The sequence below is a fragment of the Aspergillus piperis genome (genome assembly GCF_003184755.1).
Source record: "Aspergillus piperis CBS 112811 unplaced genomic scaffold BO85scaffold_8, whole genome shotgun sequence".
NCBI lineage: Eukaryota > Fungi > Ascomycota > Eurotiomycetes > Eurotiales > Aspergillaceae > Aspergillus > Aspergillus piperis.
The window spans coordinates 1,397,269-1,412,756 of NW_020291598.1; the positions used below are offsets into that span (position 1 = coordinate 1,397,269).

Genomic DNA, 15,488 nt, shown 5'->3' on the forward strand with positions numbered 1-15,488 from the left:
GAGGGGAATAAAAGGCAGGTGGACTGAAATAGCAACAGGCAGAGAGAAGCAAAGGCGAGATGACGTCCGAAAGGGAAACTGCCACCGCGGCCGGTTCTTGGCACCGCCGCCCGTTCCTCACAGGGACTCGTCACCCTTCTGGATCTACTGCAAATAAAAGAAAGGGTTCGCTATCCACCGGATCTCACCTAGGCAGCGATTTTGTCGCCCAATCATTCAACCCTGCCCAATTGGCCACCAACAGGCTACACTGTACGGCTACTGCTACTGCTACTGCCACTGCCACTGCCTACAATAAAAGATGATTGAGGAAAATGTTCTGCTCTGAATTACTAAGAAACCATCCATCTATCAAGCAATCAAAAACCAAATAAATATACGACTAGAATGGGGAGTTTGACACCAGATCGCAATCGACGCCAGACACTGTCAAGCACGCTCAAGAACCAGCTGAGAGGGTATACCATGGGTGAGAAGCCAAGGAAGGGAACCATCATCCTGCACCACGGCACCGGACTCAGTTCACGCCTCCCTGTCCATATGAAAACGCCCGTTCCTGTAGAGACCGCCCTGCACTGCAGAGCTTCCATTATGCATTGCCAAGGGTAAATGCGACATCACTCCGTTATTATGTTCCCCGTATCTTTCTGCTGCATGTCACTAATGTGTTCTTCCTCATGGAATAATCCCGTCCGTAGCGGAGAGGATTTCCATGCCATGTTTCTCCGTGTCAAGTCTGGGCTTCGAATCAGGAGCCGCAGGCCCTTGCTCTACCGGCTCAAGCTCGCCTTCACCATCCCCACTATCGCGACTGGCAGCCGACTCTCCTATTTTCGTTGATGAGCTGTAGCCTTTAGTGCTCGACTCGGTTGCTGATGCTCCTTCAGGAGATAGGTCCACCACAGGGCTGTTTGGTCCCGAATCGTATGGAGCTTCGACCACAAGTAACTCATCCGACCTAGCCCCCTCCGCCTGGGGTTGATAAATTGGCTTTCGTCTGGGTAGAGGTGGCTTGGGAACGGGTCTCTTGTTCTCCCTATCCGACTTCTGCTCGGGAACATTCGACAACGCCACCGGTTTACGCTTGGGAACCGCTACGGTGTTCCTCTTATATCCCACCTTGTCAGGACGCGGCAATGGAGTCCCCGGGGGTGGGAGTGGGTGTCCACGCCCTATCGGCTGCTCCGGAGTGCCCGCAGGACGAGACATATCGTGAGCGGAGCTAGACTCGCCTCTGCCGAACATGTTCCATCCCCACTTCTTGGCCACGGAGGTGGCCGTATTTAGCGGGCCAGGGGATTTGCTCTCTGAGGGAGTGGCAGAGGTAATCGACCGGGTCAATGTTTCGAGTGTGCTGCGACGTCGCGACTTGTTGCTCGCCAGGGATGCAGTAGAACCACTCTCCATACCCCGGAGGTTGTTCGATGAATCGCTTCCACGGTGAATAGAGGGCGGCCGGGTAGGAAACTCGCTTGCAGACTCATCGAAGCTCCCGGATGATTCGATGATGGACGGATCCCGACTCTGGGATACACTATCCGGGACCATATGACTAGCAACCGGAGGAGAGCTTGCAGGAGTCTTTTCCGGCGATCCAGGAGCTGACCGGTTAGATATTTCGATCATAGCACTGGTCGCATAGCTCTTTTCTTCACTCTTGGTTTCGGACAGAACCCGGTCCATCTTCCCATGGTCAGCTGTCAGGACGGGATCGGCGGCATTAGAGAAGGTCTGAGACCGAATTACCCGTGGGGGCGAAGTGCCGAATTTGTCCACCGCACAAGATAGAGCGCTTGGACTAATATTCTCCAAATCTCCTATGGAGGCCTTGGAATTCTTGCGGGCTTTTAAGATGCCATTGCCAGATTCGGCAAGCGCAGGGGCGCTCATGGTGCGATCGTCCTTGATCTTCAGTACTTCAATCGACTCCTCTTTGGTGCTACCTGAGGGCTGATCCTGAGCACCTGACTCATCGGGAATATCTGCTTTTGTATCAGGTTTTGGTATCTCTCGCTCCCAGATACCACCGCGGAATCGCTGTGATTCAGTGTCCATGAAGGGGATGTCGTCCCAAAACGGCTGCACCAGACTCTCCGCAACAGTTTCCCGGATGCGACTCTCAATGGTACGCAGAATTATGCCGTAAGTGATCTGCTTGGAGCTGACAATTGGTTCAATGTCCATATCCATATCCGGCATGGATTCAAAGGATATCCAGATCCTGTTGCTCGGAGGAGGCTTGAAGCGGATCAGCAAATGACCCTCCAGCTTCTTCAGCACAACCGCCAGGACGATATCGACTTCTCTGGCCTTGAAGCGCTGGCCCAAGTCGATACGCACGGTTGCCGAGATCTCCAGGCGGAAGTTACCCGTATACTGGACATCCGTCTCTACGCAACAGTTGCCGTCGACCGTCAAGTCCTTGAGCCTAGGGTTGATGATAAAGGGCGCACCTTCCCCCATGTCAATCTTTTGGAGACCAATCTTGCTGATGAAGTTGGGCTTGTTGACGCGGGAGATCTTCTTGGTGACCTTCTTCCGAATGAACTCCTCCATTTCGGGTGTCTTGTACATGGCAAGGAACAACCTGCCCAGCACCGCGTTGATCCATCGCGTTTGCAGTTGCTCCTCGGACGAATGCAAGCGCTGAACCAGGGTGACGATGTGTTTGACATCAAACGTCTGATGCTTGGGAGGAGCATCTGGAGAGTTCCACATGCGAGCCTGATTCTGGAGCATGGCGAAATAGAAGTCCTCCTTTTCGGACAGGTTTTCGGAGAAGAGGAAGAAAGGCGGCGTAGGTCCTCCAAGATCACCCAGCGACTCCAGTCGTCGCGAGAGGCAGATGGCGTTTCTCTTTAGCCACAGTTCTCCTTCTGGGATCGGGCCCTCTCCACCATGAATACTAACATCATGGTGGGCAAGCGAAATAACATATCGGACTTCCACCTGGTTCGCATTATCGTAGAGCATCAAATGGCCATGTCTAATTTGTGTCGATCATTAGCATCAGCCGTGTTTCCTACTCGTGGAACAAAGAGGAATCAAGCGGAGGCGGAGAAGGGTCGAAAATACCGAAGAACAATATAGAAGACATTACGCGCCCGCTTCCCATTCTTGGGAGTATTCTTAGCCGGCTCGATCGTCGGAGCCTGTTTCCGATCGAACAAACTCCTATACATAGCCTGATACACGCTCGGACTCTCCGCGGCGATCACCTCCCCAGCCGGGGTGGTCCTCTCAGGCGGTCGCCCATTAACACCACCGGGGACATATTCACGACAAACGGCGAAATAACCAGCGGCGACATCGGAGTCATGGGTACGATGAAACTTCTCGGCCAACTCATCCGTTCCAGACTTAAGACTGTAATGATCATCGGTCGGACGGCGCAGAGTTGTCGAAGAAGATTGGGGATGGCATGATTTCTGATCGGAGGAGAACGGCGGGGACGGAGCGGCAGTCGGGAGGGTCAGATAGACGAAGAGAGCGACCAGCGACAGGACTAGCGGGAGGAAGGTAAGTCCGCCGAGGACGTATATGAAGAGAAAGCTGGCGTAGGAACCCATTGGGGTGGGGAGCCGGACGTTCAAATGGCCAGCGTTAACAGCACCTCCATCATCATGAGGCTCAGAAAACGAAAGACCAAGTGGCAGGCTGGCAGGCAGGCGGCAGGCAGCGAGAGTGTTCGAACCTGGAGGGGAAGGGAAGATAAATGAGGACCAGCTCGAATGTATAAAAGGGAGAGAGGGGTGGGGGAGAAGGGGAAGCGAAAGGACAAGTGTATAGTATACCTGGAGAGTATGGGTGAAGGAGATAAATTAGGGAGGGAGGAAGGGCAAGGGGGAGATGAAGGAAGGGAACAACCAAGTTTAGATGATGTTGTAAGTTGGAGGTGGATTGTTGCAGAGTGACAGTAGCACCTTTCCTAGTTGGGGCAGCAGACAAGTCCTTGGAACTCCGCGGTTTCCGGGTGTTCTTTCACGAGTCACTAAAAGGTCGCTAGCTGGTAGGCAACACACCCGTTAGTGACCAGCGGAGTACTTGGGAACTACTACTACTACAGTACTACTACTTTTCCCATCGATCATGACGGAATGCCGTGGGTCCGGGAAGAACGTTGCCCCGCGTTCCTCACCACCTGATGGTCCCGTGATCCGCCCGGGGCCTGCAGATCGTTGGTTTAGCTTATCGGCACTCGATAGATACCACTTTTTAGCATACAAGAAGTTACCAGTTCATCCCGGAGAATTAATACTACACGATTGACTTGCCTCATGCAAGATGGAGGAAGGAAAAGCAAAATAAAAGGTGTGATTCACATGCAGCTATCGAAGCTAAGTTAACTTTTATGTTTGTTTGTTTTCCGAACATAATCGTAACTCTTAGGTATTAGAGACGCAATTGGTTTCCACGGAACCTTAATCCTGGCTGTTTCTTGCACACGAGCTTGTCGCGTCATCAGGGACATCCTTGATCAAGTTACATTTATGGCTCATATATACCCAACTATGCTTTGAAAGACGGGTATCAGCCAAGGAACGCAGTCATCCTTCCAACCAAATGATCATTACCGTTAGGTAAGGACGTACTAGTGCGCGTCAAAGTAACATCGTGTTGCAGGACGTTACCGAGGCCCAGTCTTACCAGTACTACTCCGTACTTCCTAGAAGTCTCTCAGTACTTCGATCATCGTATTAATTGCTAGTGTTTCGTATGATCAAATGCAATAATAGTAGCCTTATTATTACTTCAAAAGAATTTATACGAGATCAAGCAACTCCACCATTTAGCTCATGTGAAGCTGTCCAGCAGGTCAGCCTTAGGGCTGTCATACTTTCCCGCGTACAAGCACCCTGATTGGCCCACTCGTTCCGGGCGGGCCCTGCCTCAGGCTGAGCCATCCTCTATCGCTAGATATCACGTCTAGTATACAGTAGCTGAATGGCATCAGCCAGATATATAAACCTCAATCTTCCTCTCCATTTTTCTCTCAGCTACTCGATTCTTTGAGCATCTTTCTCTATATTCCAGCCATTCTGTTATCCTTCTTTTTTTCTTCGAATCTCATAATTTATAGCTCTCCACATATAAATCCCACCAACCACCAAGATACAATGACAACAACTACAGAAACCAGCCTCATAACCCTCCCCACCAAGCCCACTGCCCAACTAAGCTATACATTTTACCCTCCGGCCTCTCGATCCTCCAACAAGACCCTACTCATCTTCCTCAACGGCCTCACAGCCCCCCAAACCTCGTGGATCCCCATCATCCACCTCCTCCAATCCACCCACCCACACAACCTCCCAGCCATCCTCACCTACGACCGCTACGGCCAAGGACAGACTCCCTCCAGGGATCCAGCCGACCAGGATGCCCCAGACCCAGGCCACGGGCACGACATCCTCTCTGCCCTGGACGACCTCCACCAACTCATCCAGCAGATTGCCAGACTCCATCTCCACACATCAACAACCCCCTCAGACCTAAACCTAATTTTAGTAGGCAACTCCCTGGGCTGCGCTCTCGCCCGTCTTTACGCCCAAACGTACCCAGGCACTGTGTCCGCCCTCCTCCTGCTCGACAGCATCCTCGCCAACTCGGATTTCGTGTCTGTGATTCCGGATCCTACTGCACCGGGCTTTGTTCCACCGCCGAGAGAGGATGGCATCTCCGTTCAGGATCTGGCCATGGCGCGAGCTATTGCGGGGAAGGTCTTTCATCCATCTGTGGGGAGTAAGGAGGGCCTGTCGAGACGGAATCTGGCGGAGTTGTTGCCTGAGAGTGGTGGGCCGAGGCTGATAGGGCCTGATGCTGGAAGGGGGCCATGGGTCACGGTCATTGGACATGATGGGAAGACTTTTGCGGAGGAGAGCGTGAGGATGACGGGTGGGAAGGTGTCTGGAAGGGTGTTCGAGGTGTATGTCACCCCGTTTTGGGAGAGGTATCATCGGGGATTGTTGGGTATTACAGATGAGGAGAGAGGGAGGGGACCACTTGTTGCTGATGGTGCCGGGCATGTGGTGCAACTGGGAAATCCGGGGTTTGCGGCAGAGGAGTTGGGAAGATTGCTGGATAAGGTTATGGGGTGATAGTCGATTCTAGTTCGGATGGGTTAGATGGCTGCTTTTGTTCCTGGGGGACTGTTTACACCTAGGTGCTAGTACTCGGCATCAATGTATTTTATTTTAGTAGATTTCAACTGCCAGGATAAGGGGTTGAGATTAATAGCACTCACTTACTTCCAAATCACTGTAATTTTTCCAGAAGCTAATCATCCTGCGCATATGGACTCCGTCGCCGTAGCGCCACCTTAACAAAATCGGCGCCGGAATGCCCACCACCACCGCGATCAAAGCCAGAAGTGTATTCCCCCATCCGAGACCGAGCTTGGTCAGCATGGAACAGACCAGGGATGTATCAACCGCACTCACAGCCTCGGCGCGGCTAGTGGCAACGCAAAGGAAAGCAGACTTCGAACGAACATAACCGCCGCTACCGCACTGGAAGCATACTTGGGATATGTATCCATTATGTACCCTACTATGCACTGAATTTCATGTAACGCGCCGGCACCGTAAATGGCTGCGCCGATATTCCTGTAATAGTCAGTAAATCCATGATACAATTTGGTCTGGAAGGGGTTATTCATACGGCATGATCCAGTGGACATCTGGTCGAGCACTCCACCCATACCAGAGAAGCCCTATAGGAATAACCACCGCACCGATCATCAAGGCCAGCAGGCGAACTCGGGCAGGCCAAAAACTTGCACCGCCCGCCAGCTGCGAAGGATACAAGATAGAAGCACCATGGCCACGTCGTATATTGGACGAGAAAACCGCCAGCGATGGAGCCGACTGTCATGCCGAGCGAAGGGGCGAGGAGATAGAGAGACAGAGCACTACCACAGCTTGTTAGGCTCAAATAGATCTGTTGTGAGGCCAGCGCCCATCTTTGGTGGTCAATACTTGGGCCGGTATTGGAGGCGTGATGAACCAGAATGGTACGTACCGTCTTAGCTCCTGCGCCGCCTAGGCCAGCTAGAAAGCAAAGGCCAATCAGCTGATTTGGGGTTCTTGCAGTTCCACATAGGGTGTTGAAGACGATGAAGAGTACATCAGTAGCCCGAAGGATTATCATTCTACTAGAAATCTCTGACAAAGGCGCCGTAAACAAGGGAACGATTGCCACGCCCAGCAAGTAAACAGAAAGGGATATAACGCCCGTTGTACTGGACGGAAAATGGAGTTCCTGCTGAACCTTATCCAGGGCGGGAGCCATTATAGCTGAGATCACGGAAATTAGGAAAGTAAACAGCGACATGGGGATGAGGGTCGCCCATTTCTTGCCCGACGGCCAATTTCTTGGATGGCCCGGGTCCTCGGGACCATTCCATGTCACCTTAGATATTAAGCACAGCGTTTCAACTTGATGTTGTAGGATGCCTTAACAAATTAGAGTTTTGTTCAGATGGTGGTAACTCTGTTAAAGCTCCAGATGATGGGCTTTGGGAATCCCGGGTTTCGTTGGGAGGCGTGTTAATTGCGGCTTCTTTTTCAGCCATTGCAGAACGTGCCCCGATATCAAAATAACAGTTCCACGGTCCCGAGGGGAACGAGGGAATGATCCCGTTACGTCAAATACACGGAAGCGAAGTACCTGGCAGCTATATAAGCTGGTTTGCTTTCGGCGAAGAAAACGCAGGCTTATTGTTCAAGAGAATACTATTACCACTGAGAAGAACAGGAAGGTTGGCAGCTGCCACACAAGCTCAAGCCATGATATACTGTGTCTTATTGCCGTTCGCAAGCTCGGTAGCTGTTCACTGTTCAAAATGGCATTTGACTCAAGACCAGGTCACTAGATCCGGGCCGCCTGCGCCTGCATTGATTGACGCTATAGATTTAGGGTTTCGGCAGCGCGCCAACGGGGCGGAGAAGCTTCCCCTGCTTGTTATTGTTAGGCTAGTGCGGTGCAACTAAATTCTGTTGCTTTAAACAATCTCAGTCCCGCCGTATTGTCAATTGATAAGACCGTCTGCAGTATTTTAAAAATGACGTGGCTTTCACGACGTCGATCTTTGTGTGGTGAATAGACAGTGGTTCATGTAGCTGTGATGCAGTGCAGGTTTTGAGAGATAGTCAGCTTTAGCATAGTCGCCAAAATTAGTCCTCACAGTACGAAAGGGAAGACACGAGAGGAGATTCTCAAGCACTCGGCAATTCTAAATGAGAAAGCACCGGCTGATTTTTGTCTTGTTAGAGGAAGCTGTATACTTGACGCGTCAGCGTATTTGGCTTGCGCACGTAGTTCATGCGGTCTCACCGCAATGCAGTCTACAATTGTTTCCTTGCCATCCGATCCGTCTTTTGGATTCTATATCAACTAATGATTTGGCAAATTTCACTCTGTGTGCAACAATGTATAGTTTGCTTTCGTACTTGGGGAACCAGAGTGTCAGTAGATGAAAGTTAAGGTATTTATGACTTTCTGGGAATTCCGCTTGTAATGCAAACATATTGTTCTTGGATAGTAATGCACGGAGACCACCTCCCGAACACCGTCCCGCAGCTGCTGTTCAATTGCTTGTCCAAGGTTGAAGATTAGTAGCAAATCTTGTAGATTATTCAAGTCATGTTTCAATTGTTTGATGCCGTGTAACCGCTAGAGCATGAACCGTGAAGCAGCGTAGCTTGCCACGAGTAGTTGACATGAGTAGTCTGGAGATGGAGCCTTTTACCTGTGCAGTCTTGTCGACTAGCGAAGACACATTAAGCGTGTATGAGAGGTCAATCCTGGCAATAGCAATGATCGCTTTAGGGTCAACAAAAGTAATTGATATTGCTCTCCCCATCCTGGACACCAGATAAATCATAAGCAAAAAGGACAAGCAGATCCCCGCATTCGGTGAGACTAATTACTTCAGTCGTCGGCATAAATCATGAGATAGGTGGGTGGAGAAACTCTCCGGTAGGTCTTGACATTGAAAGGAAGCGCAAGTACATCCACGTGAGCCTGGTTAGTCGTTCGCCAATCTACATGTGTGATGCCCATCACACCTCATGCTCAAATTTCTGTAGTATCAGTATCAAACTGAAAGAGATGCCATTACCAATGCAACCGAAAATGAAATTGTGTTATAAATAGTCCATGGGTCTAGGCTCTCTATCAATAATACAGAAGGTCTACACCAGCAGACTCGCAATAATACAGAGAAGGTAGTGGTACAGGGGCATTGTGTAGCGCCCAATTTCAACAAGGGGAGACTCAGATGAACGCCAATCCCAAAGCAACGCTGATGGATCATCGCTCAAACGTCTCACTTTCTCCGCTTCATGGTCTTCTCGCACATCTGGGCCAACCCAGCCTTGGCGTCGCTGTCGGGGAAGTCGGAGATCGCAGCGACAGCCTTATCCGCATACTCCTGAGCCAGGATACGGGTCTGTTCGACACCGTCGGCCTTGAAAACAAGTTCACGAGCCTAGTGATCAATCAATGTTAGTGACAAAGCTTGTTTGCTACAATCAGGGTCGCATTACCTTCTGAACATCGCCGGGCTGGCTGAACTTCCGGCCGACCAACGGGCCAAGCTCTGGGAACTGCTTCCAGGCAAAGAGCAGCGGGGCCGTAGCAAGACCAAGCTCCAGGTCCGCGCCAGCTGGCTTGCCCAATTCAGCCTCGGTCACGGTATAGTCCAGCATATCGTCCACAAGCTGGAACGCCAGTCCCAAGTTACGTCCGTACTGGTAGGAGGCTTCGACAACTTCGGGGGCGCTGTGACCCAACACGGCAGTCGACCGGCAGGACTTGCTGATCAAGCTACCCGTCTTCAGGTATGTCTTCTGCAGATAGTACGAAAGGGTGTCGTCCGTGAAAACGGGGTTCTTCTCATCCGCAGCCGTATTCTTCAACTGCATGAACTCGCCCTCAACGAGGTTGGTAATGACAGTCGACATCAGCTCAATGACCTCTGGGTCCCTCAGCCGCGCGAGAGCGACGGAGGCCCGACCCAGCATGAAGTCTCCCGCCAAAACGGCCATCTTGTTTCCGAATTGAAGGTTGGCGGACGTTAAAGAACGGCGGGACTCAGCATTATCGATGACGTCGTCGTGCAGGAGAGACGCAGTGTGGATCAATTCGGTGATTTCAGCAAGCCGCCGCTGGGTGGGCAGGATGTCCTTGTCGCCGGCAAAGTCGTACGGCGCATCTGCACTACCGGATGAGAGCGCATCCAAGTCCGGATTCTTATCGACGAGAATTGAGGGTGAGCTGATTGGGTCGTTCACTGTTGCGGAATTGTCCGTGCCCGTCTTCCGGGGACACAGCGCCGTCGCCTGAGACATCAGCAGCACCAGAAGCGGCCGCATGTGTTTACCCTCACTGCGGGTGTAGTATTTGGCCACCTTGTCCAGTGTAGGATGGCCGGAGCCGAGCAGCTGCCGGAGGTTCTTCGTCAAGAATTTGAGTTCCTTTCCTACCATCCGCAATGGGTCGACGGAGATGCCCGGAGGTGCCTTGGGTAGGCCTTTGAAGATGGTCTGAGCTGCGGAGACGGCGGCACCGAGCGGCGATACATTGTTACGTTTTGTGGGATGATATTTTCGTGATTGGAGCTGGAATTGGTTCGCAACCAATTCATTCCGGAGGCATTGCCAGCAAACTATCGTGGAAGACGTGACGCGTGACGAGAGTACCAGCCCGGATGCCGGCACCGTGCGTGCTTTCATTTTCGGGGGATGTGTGAGGAAAGTACCTAGAATTGAGTCAAACAAGATGCTGAGATCATAATACCGGGAAAGAGGATGATTGAAAGCCGGGCCAGGTCCGGGGCCGCACCAGTGCCTGGATGGATGGATGAGGCGCAATTAACACCCGCCGAAGATTTCGAGACGGAGGTTGCCTCGGGCCGGGTCGGGGCTCTGGGCCCGTCCCTGCCGCATCTAGTTTCTCTCCCTGTATCTTCCCTACGTCTTCCACCACACCATACTCTACTACAGTATTCAAGTAGTCTTGCACACTCACACTCACACAATATCACAGGCATTTGTTTCAATTCAGCTCACATGATCATGGCTGCAAGGGTTTTCTGATCTATTATGATGGGAAATTACAACATAAACCCAAGGTCACGCTTCTCCTCCGTCCCGCAAGAGACAAACTCGGCAGGCCGAACAGCATCTACAGCAGAAACCACCTGTGCAACAGTACAAAGAAGCCGGTCCAATGACATATAAGAGACATGGGAGATCACGCCGGCGAAGCTCAGTCCTACCCATTGCTTCATACACACCCGAACGACGACACTGCAAATAAGAACACATTGTTGAAAAGCTTCCCTCCGTTTCTGAACCCCAACGGGACGGGATATAACAGGATTACAAACGAAAAGCTGCTGTATGCTTATAACTTCACACCCACTAGATTGCATCGAAATCGCCGCCGGCATCCTCGTCATCCATGTCTCCTTCCTGGATCTCCTTGGCCAACTCCCGCTCACGCTCCCGTGCCTCCTGCGCACTCTTTAACTCCAGGCGGTGTTGGTTCATGGGGAACCGCATGGCCTAATGACAGAATAGTCAGCTGAGAACTCTCTGTAGAGCATGGAGCAGAAGATATATCCTCGTAGGAACCTTACCTTGACGCTTTCGTCGTGGAGACTCAAGCAAGCTCTGATGCGCTCATGGAACACCTCTCCGGGTTCCCTGGTCGCATAGATGTCTCCCACTTCCTTGCTCTTCATGAATCCGTGCTCGTGGTCCAAGCTGGCCTCGATCACACCGTCGCGGATAGCCTTGGCCACAATGTACTCGGCAGACTCCTCGCTGTCCAGTCCGAGACGCAGGCAAATATCCCGGAGCGAGATGCGAGAGTAGGAAAGGGACATCATGCGAATGCCAGTCTTGATAACGTTCTGGCGCAGACGCAGGATAAGAGTGTACGTACCATCCTTGCGGAACGTCGCACTGTGGGTGTTGACAATGTTGAGGAACCCATCCAAGTCACCCACACTGACAGCTTGAACAAGGAGGAAGTAGGGGTGCATGGCGCGCTCAAGAGCGGGCTGTCGGAAAATAGCCCGGTCGGGGATGTCACCCATGAGAAGCTCCACCACAACAAGCAGTTTATGAGAAGCCTGGTAGAAGCCGCGCGCACTGTGACTGGAAGGCGACTTGCGAGTAGCACCGATCAAGTGTCCATGGGCATCGGTGTACTGCAACTGAATGGCCCGGATGCGACCCAGGTAGTAGAGGTACCGGGCAATCTGGTTGTTGGACGCCGATGGGGGGAATTTGTTGTGCGAGATGAGAAGGTCTGCCTGTGAGATGTGAGACGTAGATAGGTAGTTGCGCAGCAGTAGCGTCATCACGGTAGCTTGGGTGTCTACATCCTTGCGAAGCACTGCTGTCCGCAGGGCTGCGAGCAAGGGCTGGCGGATCTTAGTCACAGTGGCAGCAGGCGATGGGGGAAGGGGAGCGATCTGCTCATAGAAGAGAGAGTAGTAGAAGTAGACACGAGCTGCCAGAGAGTCAAGGGTACGGCGGTTAAGCGTCCGCAGACGCTCAATCAGGTTCGTCGAAAACTTGGCACCCAGCTGAATCTCCTTCTTGTCATACAAGAAGATCTGGACGAGGATAGACATATAGATATCAACCTCGGGCAGGGTCTCCTTGGGAGCAGACTTGGTCTTCTCCGACTCAATCTCCATCTTCGCGCTGGACCGAGCACCGCCTAGAGCACCTGCTTGATCAAGAGCATTCAACAAGAATGAAGCGGTGACACTTGACGATGAGTAAGTCTCCTCGATAACTTCTGCTAGCACATCACCCGTGATGTGTTTGCGCATGGACGATATCGAGCGCAGGACGCGGAGGGTGAATCTGGGGTCGAAGTGGGTAACGGCTCGTTCGAGGAGGGTAAAGTTGGTCTTGATGTCTACATGAAACGCATGGCAGCATTAGTACAGGGCGCTGGGCGGATAAATGCCAGAACAGATAAAACCAACCTTGGATGGCCTTGGTCTTGGGATCAACCTCGGGCTCGGCATCCTCGCCCTCAGCACCCTCCATGGCGACGTCGCCTTCTTTATCCGTTCCTTTCTCGCCGGATAACCTGGATCCCTTGGTAGGGGGCACTACAACAGTCATCTTCTCGTCACCCTTGCGGTCTTGACTGGCGTTGAATGAGGATGTAGGCCCACCTGCCGTATCCTCTCCCATCTCAACATCTTCCGAGCCATTCACGCCATTCTCCGTCGGGTCGGGCCCGTTGGCACGCGGCTGATCACGCTGCTCACCCATTCCGGAGTTGGCAGTATTATTCGACGAGGCGCCTTTCGTGGTAGAGGCAGCTTTGGCCTTGTTGGCAGCAGCGCGGGTAGGCGCCGGCTTATCTTTGTTGGAACTAGAGCTCTGCGAAGTGGAGCGTCCCTTCTCACCGTTAGCAGATGAAGAGGTATCTGACTTGCTGTTCGATCTCAGAGAGCGCCTTTCAGCCGGCATCTTTCGTTGGGGTTCTTGTCTGTTTCTCTTTTTTCCAGCTATGGAGCTCAGGTGAGCACTGGGGACCGCGGTACCGGAGACACAGGAAGGGGGTTTTTGGATGAAAGACCACTATCCAGAGTCCGGGGATGCAGGAATGAAAAGGACAAGAGTCACAGCGAGCGAAGCCAAAAGGACCAAGATGCGGGGCGGGGGATGATGAAGGATGGGGGATTGGGTTGAGGTTTGGGAGCAGATGGTTGATGAGGTGGTGATGTGATGTCAAGGCTGGCTCTGGATGGACAGCGAGAGAACCAGCACAGGGAGCTTAGTCAGTGTCGGGCCAGTTGGGGGTTCGAGCTTACCAACGGAGCAATCGGTCAGCTGTGAGACCGGCGTGACGCGCTGTCGGTTTTCTGTCACGTCTAGAAAGAGGAGCAAGAGAAATTGGTTGGTGGTTCGGAAAAGGAGACAATGGCCGTGTGGGAAGGGGTTTAATCCGATTGCTGGTAAAGAAGAAGAAGGTCCGAATTGCTGGAGAATTTCGGTCGCAGGCAGTTAGTTGTTCGGGGTTGCGTTGCCACCAAATCCTCATTCCCGGCCAGTTTCAGACCGCCTGAGGCAGAAACAGCTGGGAAGCTCTGCTTGGCGTGTTTACCCGTGTTGCTTTGACCAGTCAATGTATTTACTAGTTGCTTGCTAGTCTAGTCATTGATTGTTGTTTCTATCCCCCTTCCCCCGCAGCGATAACAAACTCACTCACTGAAGCACAAGATCACCATTCCCACACCCCGCAACACGGAGAAGAGAAAAGAAAAATGTCGCTCCTTGAAAGTCATCTAGAGCAGATCGCATTGTCTTCTAATGCCATTGCGGAGCTACCGTATGCATCCCCCTCTCACCTTGCTTCGTACCCGGCATTGATTGCTTCTGCCCCAGGTTTCCCCAACCGCGGATCTTCACCAACGCGCTGCTAGGCCCCCACGATATCACCTCCTTGATTCGAGATACGGAAGCTCATGAGCGGGCTCTCTTTCAATCCGATCCCTCCGTCAAATCCGTCGGCTCCCAGCGACGTCCTACCCGACGTGGCACGCAGTTTGCGCAGGATTCGGAGGGCGAGTCCATGGCAAGCCGGATTTATTCCGCTAGAGATAACAAGAGTCAATCAGCTGTCGCAAGGGTCTTGGGGGCCGATATGATGGAGGAGATCAAGCGATCCGCTGGCACATCCAGCAGGGGTCGTGGTGAAGTCAATGTCGGCGTTTTACTCCAGGGCGCAGAGATTCTCTGCAATGTCTAGTACGCTCATCCTTCCTCCTCAAGTGCCATGTCATGCTTACGATTACTGACTACCTGCAAAGTCCTGTCGCTGGTGCACATGAAAAAATTGCCAGTCTACGTTATCGTCACGAGCTGATTTCGGGTTCCATCAACGAATTGGAGGCACGTGTAGCCAGAAACACTGCAGAACTGGAAAAGATGAGCCACTCCTACGGAGATGACTTTGATGACTATGATGGCGTCGATTCTACACCGCCCGAGGTGGCTGATGTCACGGATGCTGACCTTGAGCGAGAGATGGCGGAGATCCGCGAGCTGGAGAGAAAGAAACGCACTTTGGAAGCCCGTGTTCACGGCATGGAACGAGATCTGGGTGGCCTGTTGGGTTGAGAGCTACGGGAAGTTCTATTCTATTCGCCATTATCAGCGAGACCGTGATGTTGGGCGCTCACAACGTCGCCTCAATATTCAGAAGGCAGGTCGTTTCCATACAGATACGGTGGACACCACTACCACTATGGCTGATCCAGATGGCTATCATTGGTACGACAGGAAGCCTTCCTGAAAACAATGTCTAGCCCGACGAAATATTCAGCTTCGATGGATGCTATGCGGCTACTCCCCGCCTTGGATATTTGCCAATATCGCTAGATGCTCTGCAGCTTCTGGTGCGGCCAAGTCCGGCCACGGAGACTCATCAGGACCGCATGCTTGCGC

General features: G+C 52.3%; 5 protein-coding genes across 5 annotated transcripts; 2 read left to right on the forward strand and 3 right to left on the reverse strand.

Moving 5' to 3' along the window:
- Positions 1-305: 305 nt before the first annotated feature.
- BO85DRAFT_449288 (PH domain-containing protein) lies at positions 306-3,876 on the reverse strand. Its single transcript, XM_025660134.1, has 2 exons — positions 3,076-3,876; positions 306-2,986 (listed from the first exon to the last, which is right to left on the reverse strand). The coding sequence occupies exons 1-2, from the start codon at positions 3,567-3,569 to the stop codon at positions 676-678; spliced, it is 2,805 nt and encodes a 934-aa protein (XP_025516109.1). The 5' UTR covers positions 3,570-3,876; the 3' UTR covers positions 306-675.
- Positions 3,877-4,967: 1,091 nt separating this feature from the next.
- On the forward strand, positions 4,968-6,257 carry BO85DRAFT_477798 (alpha/beta hydrolase). The gene has a single exon (XM_025662852.1). It carries the CDS (start codon positions 5,118-5,120, stop codon positions 6,096-6,098), a length of 981 nt encoding a protein of 326 aa, XP_025516110.1. The 5' UTR covers positions 4,968-5,117; the 3' UTR covers positions 6,099-6,257.
- BO85DRAFT_459349 (uncharacterized protein) lies at positions 6,231-7,332 on the reverse strand (the record flags this gene model as incomplete). Its single annotated transcript, XM_025661647.1, has 3 exons — positions 6,231-6,395; positions 6,488-6,640; positions 7,021-7,332. 3 exons carry the CDS (start codon positions 7,330-7,332, stop codon positions 6,231-6,233), a joined length of 630 nt encoding a protein of 209 aa, XP_025516111.1.
- Positions 7,333-9,328: 1,996 nt separating this feature from the next.
- Positions 9,329-13,508, reverse strand: BO85DRAFT_459350 (proteasome regulatory particle lid subunit RPN3; the record flags this gene model as incomplete). Its single annotated transcript, XM_025661648.1, has 7 exons — positions 9,329-9,490; positions 9,549-10,762; position 10,997; position 11,032; positions 11,428-11,570; positions 11,645-12,942; positions 13,013-13,508. The coding sequence occupies 7 exons, from the start codon at positions 13,506-13,508 to the stop codon at positions 9,329-9,331; spliced, it is 3,315 nt and encodes a 1,104-aa protein (XP_025516112.1).
- A 797-nt stretch (positions 13,509-14,305) lies between these two features.
- On the forward strand, positions 14,306-15,161 carry BO85DRAFT_459351 (uncharacterized protein; the record flags this gene model as incomplete). The annotated part of the gene is made up of 3 exons (XM_025661649.1): positions 14,306-14,370; positions 14,427-14,789; positions 14,852-15,161. The coding sequence occupies 3 exons, from the start codon at positions 14,306-14,308 to the stop codon at positions 15,159-15,161; spliced, it is 738 nt and encodes a 245-aa protein (XP_025516113.1).
- Positions 15,162-15,488: the final 327 nt, after the last annotated feature.

Coding starts and splice junctions, on each gene's coding strand:
- BO85DRAFT_449288 (XM_025660134.1), bottom strand. CDS start 3,569: ATGGGTTCCTACGCCAGCTTTCTCTTCATATACGTCCTCGGCGGACTT. Junction 2,987..3,075: donor GTCTTCTATATTGTTCTTCG/GTATTTTCGACC, acceptor GACACAAATTAG/ACATGGCCATTTGATGCTCT.
- BO85DRAFT_477798 (XM_025662852.1), top strand. CDS start 5,118: ATGACAACAACTACAGAAACCAGCCTCATAACCCTCCCCACCAAGCCC.